At 45.5% G+C, this 8,243-nt stretch overlaps 1 protein-coding gene across 1 annotated transcript; it reads right to left on the minus strand.

The window, feature by feature from the left end:
• Positions 1-2,718: 2,718 nt before the first annotated feature.
• Positions 2,719-7,243, minus strand: LOC141176266 (uncharacterized). The gene is made up of 3 exons (XM_073660227.1): positions 6,808-7,243; positions 6,342-6,638; positions 2,719-2,745 (listed from the first exon to the last, which is right to left on the minus strand). The coding sequence occupies exons 1-3, from the start codon at positions 7,216-7,218 to the stop codon at positions 2,719-2,721; spliced, it is 735 nt and encodes a 244-aa protein (XP_073516328.1). The 5' UTR covers positions 7,219-7,243.
• Positions 7,244-8,243: the final 1,000 nt, after the last annotated feature.

The following is an 8,243-nucleotide window of genomic DNA, read 5'->3' on the forward strand; positions in this document are numbered from 1 at the left end:
GCTTTTGCATGGGCAGATATTTTAGGGGTCTCATGCACATGCACCCACACAGCGCATTTTCTGTCATGCTCACTAACAGAATGGAATATGGTTTTCCATGATATTTTTTATATACAGTTTCAATACTTGTGTTAATTGTTTTGTTGAAAGTGTTCTCATCTTTTCATGTTATGTTTGCAGTTTGCACATCATGGACGACGGGCAGTGTGCTATTGTGGTTGCTGCATTGCTGGTTGAGGAAGCTCGGAGTCAAGATGAGGCACGAGAGCTACAGAGGCGTTCCAAACGAAAGCATCGCATGTGGACCAGAGAGTGGCTGCAGAAGAGGTCTGAATTGTCCCACATGCAACTTGTAAGAGAGCTTCAGGAGAAGAACCCTCATGATTTCCGCAACTATCTGAGGATGTCAGAGGAATCTTTTAAAGAGTTATTGGAACGAGTTACGCCACGTATTCAACGGAAGGATACAGCGATGCGTGCTGCCATTCCGGCAGATGAAAGATTGGCAGTCACACTGAGATTCCTGGCCACCGGACGCTCACTCCAAGACTTGCATTTTTCTGCAGCCATTTCAAGGCCCATGCTCAGTGTTCTAATCCCGGAGACATGTAATGCAATTTACCACAGTCTACGTAGTTACATACAGTTTCCCAACACGGAGGAGGAATGGAAAAAGATTGCCTCTGATTTTGAGCAGCTGTGGCAGTTCCCTAACTGTGGTGGGGCTTTGGACGGGAAACATGTCCGAATCACTCAGCCACCAAATAGCGGATCCTATTTTTATAATTATAAGGGCTATTTCAGCATCATCATGATGGCCCTTGTTAATGCCAATTACGAATTTATAAATGTAGATGTTGGCATGAACGGCAGGGTTTCTGATGGTGGTGTTTTAGAGCACACACTTTTTGGAGAGCGATTGGACAACTGTGACCTACACTTGCCTCCCAACTCAGAGACTACAGGTAACCTTAATTTTGTTTTTGTCGGCGATGAAGCCTTCCCACTTCATCCCAATCTTATTAAACCGTTCCCCCAAAAAAGTCTTACCCAGGAAAGAAGAATTTTCAATTATCGTTTGTCAAGGGCACGTCGTGTTGTCGAAAATGCCTTCGGTATCATGGCCAACCGCTTCAGAGTTTTTCACACGCCAATTAACATGAAGCTTGCATCAATAGACTCTGTTGTTTTGGCCTGTTGCACACTTCACAACTTTCTTCGTCGACGTGATGCAATTACGTACTGTCCGCCTGGCTTCGTGGACTCTGTGGACCTAGCCAATGGGGAAGTGGAGCTCGGTGAATGGCGTTCAAACGATCCTGAAATTGCAGGCCTTCAACCAGTGGGATATGGCAGAAACACCCAGGATGCGAAGACCAGCCGCGACAACTACTGCCAGTATTTTAACGGTCCTGGTGCTGTTACTTGGCAACATCAGAACTTATAGTGGGCAACTACTGACAATTATACACTACTTTCAGTTTTGTATTGATTTGTGTAATAAACTGTGTTTAACTTTGCAAAAGATTTGTTTATCATTGTTTCAATAGTAAGGGCCCGTATACACATACGTGTACTACAGGGGCGGACATAGGAATCATGGGAGCTCATAGCAGAAGTTATAATTGGGACCCCCCCCCACAAAAAAAAAAGAAAAAAAAAAAGGAAATAATTGTTGGGGACACAGAAGAGCAGATCCCACAACCTTCCAGCCTTTCTTCCTTTCTGAACTCCTAAATTACTCTTTCATAGCCCCATAAAAATGTGATGCCAACAAAAGTGTCCCCCTTAACACAGTATGATACCCCGATGGTGACTTCCTCCTTTTTAGCCTCCACATGCACAGTGTAATGACCCTAATGTATCACATGAGCCATGTATGAGGGAGGTGGAGTCGGAGTAATGGAAATTGAGGAGTCGGTTTGGCTTATCGACTCCGCAGCCCTGTATACCAGGATGGGAGAGCACACAGTATAATGCAGCCCCCCATAGGGTAAAAGGCAGCCCCAGTCCTCCAGTATTATCAGTACTGACTGATTTACAAAAATATATAAATACATACTTACCACTCCGTATTCCCCGCTGCTTCAGTCTCTGCAGCGAGTCTCTCTCATCACGACAGCAGCTGGCAGCTCCACTGTCTGACACAGCGTGGTGCATCGTAGCAGCGTTGCCGCGCCGCTGTTTGATTAACCGCCACCCACCGGCACTGTACTCAGTAATGGCTGCGTGTAGTGTGTTGTGCGGCTGTGCCTTGTAGTAATGCCGCAGCAGGGCCCACTCAAGCACAATTAAAGGTGTTGGCCATGTCTGAACACAGTGGCAGTGGGCGGTGGCGGCAATCAAACAGAGGAGCGTGGGGTACAGAATGGGGGAGACTGCTATGGGGTCCGCTGGCTCACGGGCCCCCTACGGCCACGGGCCCCATAGCAGTTATGTGGCCTGCCACCAATGGCGGTACACCACTGTTGTACTCGTATGTATACATCCATATATACATCCATATACACATACATATTCAGATACATAAAAATCTACACCCATATCCACACTTATATACAGATAACCAGCTATACACACACATACTCACAGACACAGAAGTATGCATACCGACATAAAAATATAGATACATATTTCTACATAAAACCACCTAAACACCAGTGTTCCTGTGTGACCGTCACAATACAGACACTGCTGCGTTCTACAGATGTCGCATTATCAATACAGCGTTTCTAGTCCGACACGCTAATAATTCAAGTCACAATAGGGTTCTCTAATAAACCGCGGGTTTATTGGCGACGTTCATGCGTCGTGGGCGTGGTTACCGACGTTCATGCGTCGTGGGCGGGTCTAACGACGTAGTTGCGGCCTAGCTTATTAAGAGCATTATGGCATCCAGGGTCAGGGCATCTCCTTGGGGTGATGCTGAGGTGTGCTACCTTGTGGAGCATCTGGATGCACTTGATTATGAGTGCCATGTGCACTCTGAGCATCCAGTGCTCCATAAGCAGGCGGTGCTGCAGAGGATCGGTCGGGGCCTGTTCCGGAGATTTGGGGTGCAGCGCTCTGCTACCCAAATCCGTAAAAAGCTGGCGGACCTGAAATATAGGTCTGCCGACCGAATCGTCAGCATCCGGTCACGGTCCCTGCCCCGCAGTGGTGAGTGGTTTTAAAATATGTTAACACAATATATGGCAGTACATTAGTTACAACTGCAATCACCTTAGGTATCTAATGTTATTTGTTTTCCAGCGCCTGCAGCCCCAGAGTCCCCAAGGGAGTCACCTCCAGCCCTGGAGCCCCAGCAGCATTCCTCTGCCAGCTCGCCAGCATCACTCCGTGATATAGGTGCAGCTTCATCTTTCGGTAATGCTTTGACATAAAATACGGTCCATACAACTTGGAAAGTATAGGGTTGTCATGTACTATTAAGTGTTGTGTCTTTCTCTAGCCGGTGGTGCCAGGGGATCCGGGTGGTCCTTAAGCTCGTCATCATCCGAGCAACCTGAAAACCGTAAGTGTTAAATACCAAACATGTACCTGATAGGCTGTGTGCCCACGATGCGTTTTTTAAGGTGTTTCTGCAGCGTTTTTGCTGCTGTGGAAACGCATTAAAAGCGCATGGTAGAAGGCCTGCCATGTTCCCCAATGATAATCCGCATGTGCTGTGCACATGCTGCGGAAATTTCCGCTGCACATTATCATTGCGGAAAAAAACGCAGCATTACCAATTATTTTGCATAAGGTGGTTTTTTTGCGTCGCCATTGACTTGCATTATAATGCGCCAATTCCGCAATACTGCATCTGTACTTGCGTAATTAGCGCGTTCTAATGTGTGGATGGTACCCGGGAGTGGTGCATCGTGGGCACATAGCCTTAATTTGATGAATGTACAGAATTATTGGACTTTTAAGTTTAACTATTACCTCCGTAGAAATCCCAACACTACAAGATCTCCTGGCGTCACAACGGAGACTGAGTGAAGAGATCCACCAGCACGGAGTGATGCTGGCAAGATTTGTGGCAGCCCATGACCGTCACGGCAGCCAATAAATTCTTTTTTGTTATGTAGTTGATATTATTTGGTTGGTTATATTTTTTATATTTTTATAAAAAAAAATTAGTTTATATCCACTATTGTCTACACTTTGTTACATCTAATCCTATCCTGTGTGATACTGCCTGACGGGTTGTGTATCTAATCCTATCCTGTGTGATACTGCCTGACGGCTTGTGTATCTAATCATATCCTGTGTGATACTGCCTGACGGGTTGTGTATCTAATCCTATCCTGTGTGATACTGCCTGACAGGTTGTGTATCTAATCCTATCCTGTGTGATACTGCCTGACGGGTTGTGTATCTAATCCTATCCTGTGTGATACTGCCTGACGGGTTGTGTATCTAATCCTATCCTGTGTGATACTGCCTAAAGAGTTGTGTATCTAATCCTATCCTGTGTGATACTGCCTGACGGGTTGTGTATCTAATCCTATCCTGTGTGATACTGCCTAAAGAGTTGTGTATCTAATCCTATCCTGTGTGATACTGCCTAAAGAGTTGTGTATCTAATCCTATCCTGTGTGATACTGCCTGACGGGTTGTGTATCTAATCCTATCCTGTGAGATACTGCCTAAAGAGTTGTGTATCTAATCCTATCCTGTGTGATACTGCCTGACGGGTTGTGTATCTAATCCTATCCTGTGTGATACTGCCTAACAAGCAGTGCAGGGGCAGTAAAGCCCACTCCAATGTCGGCTTTCACACCCTCCTGCTTATTGATGTTATCAGCTGAAGTTGTGTAGGGGCAGGAAAGCAGTCTGAAGTAGGCTTTCATTGCCGCCTACTTATTGATGTTATCAGCTGAAGTTGTGTGGGGGCAGGAAAGCCGTCTGAAGTCGGCTTTAATAACTGTCTACTAATTGATGTTATCAGCTGAAGTAGTGTAGGGGCAGGAAAGCCGTCTGAAGTCGGCTTTCATTGCCGCCTACTTATTGATATTATTAGCTGAAGTTGTGTGGGGGCAGGAAAGCCGTCTGAAGTCGGCTTTAATAGCTGTCTACTAATTGATGTTATCAGCTGAAGTAGTGTAGGGGCAGGAAAGCCGTCTGAAGTCGGCTTTCATTGCCGCCTACTTATTGATATTATCAGCTGAAGTTGTGTGGGGGCAGGAAAGCCGTCTGAAGTCGGCTTTAATAGCTGTCTACTAATTGATGTTATCAGCTGAAGTAGTGTAGGGGCAGGAAAGCCGTCTGAAGTCGGCTTTCATTGCCGCCTACTTATTGATATTATTTGCTGAAGTTGTGTGGGGGCAGGAAAGCCATCTGAAGTCGGCTTTCACAGATGCCAGCTAATTCAAGAAGAAGAGAGAAGAGGAAAGAATAGGAACATAGTATGAAAACTATAAGGAAGACCTAACATGTTGATCCAGAGGAAGGCAAAAAAAACCCATGCTCCGTTTTGGGAAAAAAAATTCCTTCCTGACTCCACATACGGCAATCAGACTAGTTCCCTGGATCAACGCCCTATCAAGAATCTAGTATATACAACCTATAATCTGAGTCAGACTCATGGTGCATGGTATGGCAGATCATTGCCATACCGTGCACCATGACTATGACCCCAAAGACTAAAAGAAGGGAAGTAGGAAGAGGAGGGGAAGAAAACCAGCTGTGAAGAAGACCAGAGGACACAGGGAGAAGACAGAAGACAGGTGATAAAGCCTGGAGCCGGAGGAGGAGAAGGGGAGGAGGTGATCACCAGCGGAGAGCAGGGATGGGAATAGACGGTAGAGAATGGAGGGGAGGGAACGGAGATTGGGAAGGGATCGGAGGGCAGGGGTGAGGGGTCCCACCCTCGGGAAGAGGTAAAGCAGAAAATAAGGCAACCAAAAAACATTTTTATTTCAATCAGGGTGAGATCAGAGGGCAGGGGTAAAGTTAAAAAAGAGGACAATATAACTTTTTTTTATAAACAAACAAAAATATAAACAATTTTAACAATTTAAATAAGTATTAAATTAACAATATTTACAAAATGATAAAAAAAAATTGAAATGAAACATCACTACAGTTCTTCATATCGATTACCTGTATTTGTGTATCCGTGCCTGGGGGAAACAAAAGAATCAGAACACATGGGATACTGTGGGGGGGGGGGCAAGGCTTTGTGGACGCCGGATCCTCTGCACTGGTGTGCTGTGAAGTGGGTCCGGCCTATGGGTCCAAGAATGTTGTTGAAAATGGCCAGGGTCAATCAGAGTATGTACAGTAGACGTTTCATTAAGTTCACCGGCTGCCGCTTTATTTAAAGTCTCAAACATGACCCTTTCTGCATGCGCCCTCTGTCGGTCATCCAGCCTCTGTAGTCTCTCGCCACCATATGTTGCAAAGCTGTCCCGCTTGTCCTGGGTCTGCAGAAGTAGAATCTTGTTCGCCAGAGATACTAGATCTGGCGATGGCGGCAAGCTGGCCTTTCTTTTCCTTGATTTTCTCTGTCGCCGAGGCACAAGGTCTTCACTTGTAGAGGCCATAGGGTCTTCATTCACCGATGCCATAGGTTCCTCATTCCTTGACATAACACTCGCCTCCTCCATACCACGTTCCGTAGCCGAGATGTCGTCATCTTGCCGATGGTGCTGTGGGAACACAAAATTAAAGTTAAGATTTGGTTACAACATCCAGCAGGTATGTTATGACCAGCATGGGTACACGTGCACTAAAAAACAAATATGAGGGGCGGCTAAACTATGGCATGTACATTGAAAGTATAAATGCTATTTACAGGGAAGCAAAGAAGGTACTTACATCTTCAACAGGGGAGTCAGTCCGTATGTCGGGGTCTTCTTCTGGGGTCGGCCGCATCGTACACGCCATTCGCCGAGGTAGCTCCTGGTCACGGGTGAAGGCAAGCAAATCATAATACCATAATGTCGGCACATAAACCTCATCTGTGCCGGTACCTGACTTCTTTGATTTCTCCACCCGGTTGAGTTCTTTCTTATATACGGTGCGTAGACCCTGGATCTTTCTCTTCACCAGCTCTTCATCCACCTTCTCGTTGGGGCCATGCCTTTTAAAGAGGGAAATCAATTGCTGGTAGGCCTCCCTCTTTTTCTCTCTATTGCAGTAGTCTGTTGATTTTATTTGCCAAAGGCACGGCAGGGAGCGGTAGAGGTCAATCATTTCCCTCACAAACTCTTCACTTTTGAAAGCCATCTGAAAAGGATAGCAATACAGTGAGCATACATGAAACGTTTTAAAACAAAGTAAAAAGTACTACACACCATTTGCTGACTAAAAATGGCCTCCAATGTATAAGCAAATATATACTTATTGAGTGTGATAAAAATCCACTAAAATAACTTACCGTGGAAACAAAGCAATACAGTGCCTGAAGAACCCAAAAGACAATGTTCAGTCACAGCTGAAGAAAATCCACAAATGAATGGAATCACAGCAGTAGAACGCAACTAGGATCCAAAAATCAGGACGCTGACAAGGCTGCAACAAATCCCAGATGGACGAAACTTGCCCGGAGAACACTGCTACGATCCGAAAGCAGAGCGCAGATAGGAACAAGGGAGCGGAATTGCCCCAACGTCGCCTTTTTTTTAAAACCCGGCCGCCAATCAGAACGCAGTAGCGTCTACCAATCGGAGATGAATGGGCGCGGAAAGGTAATTTTATGCACGCCTTTCTGTCACAGTACAGTCCCTCAAAGTGTGTATCGTTATGTGGATCGTTGAAATAGCTGCTGTGTGACAGTGTCCCAGCGACCAACGAGATCGTTAGTTAGATCGCTGGGGCGGCTGAAATCGTTGGCAAGTTATGCATGTTTGACGGCTCCCGAACGATCTCTCCAGCGATCTCAAAACTGTGATGTATCAACGATCTCGCTAGCGATCTCGTTATGTGTGACAGGGCCTTTAGTCATTTTTCCGGCGTTTATCAGACTTTCAAATAGGGCAAATGTCAGTGAGCGTTCCAATTTCAGTTCCAGAGCGATTCGCCCAATGAGTCCTTGATATTTAGTCGTTTTCATCCAATATTTTGGATTTTTGAAAATTTCACTTTTTTGTGAAAATATCCACTAAATGAGGGAATAATATGTGTGAGGGTACCCCAGAAGAGTTGCAAATGTGTGTGGGTAGAATATATATCCCACGGGGGTAAAATTGAAAAAAGATCAAAAAATTTTTTTTTAGGACTTAGTCATTTTTCCGGCGTTTATCAGGCTTTCA

This window comes from Phyllobates terribilis, unplaced genomic scaffold, assembly GCF_046119375.1.
Source record: "Phyllobates terribilis strain yellow unplaced genomic scaffold, ASM4611937v1 Scaffold_21__1_contigs__length_20361869, whole genome shotgun sequence".
NCBI classification, from domain to species: domain Eukaryota; kingdom Metazoa; phylum Chordata; class Amphibia; order Anura; family Dendrobatidae; genus Phyllobates; species Phyllobates terribilis.

Bases quoted from the DNA above. Each gene is read 5' to 3' on its own strand.
- LOC141176266 (XM_073660227.1), bottom strand. From the start codon at position 7,218: ATGGCTTTCAAAAGTGAAGAGTTTGTGAGGGAAATGATTGACCTCTAC. The intron at 6,639-6,807 runs GTAAGTACCTTC...GTGTTCCCACAG, and splicing joins CTGACTCCCCTGTTGAAGAT to CACCATCGGCAAGATGACGA. The intron at 2,746-6,341 runs GCGCATGCAGAA...TTGAATTATTAG, and splicing joins GGCTGGATGACCGACAGAGG to CGTGTCGGACTAGAAACGCT.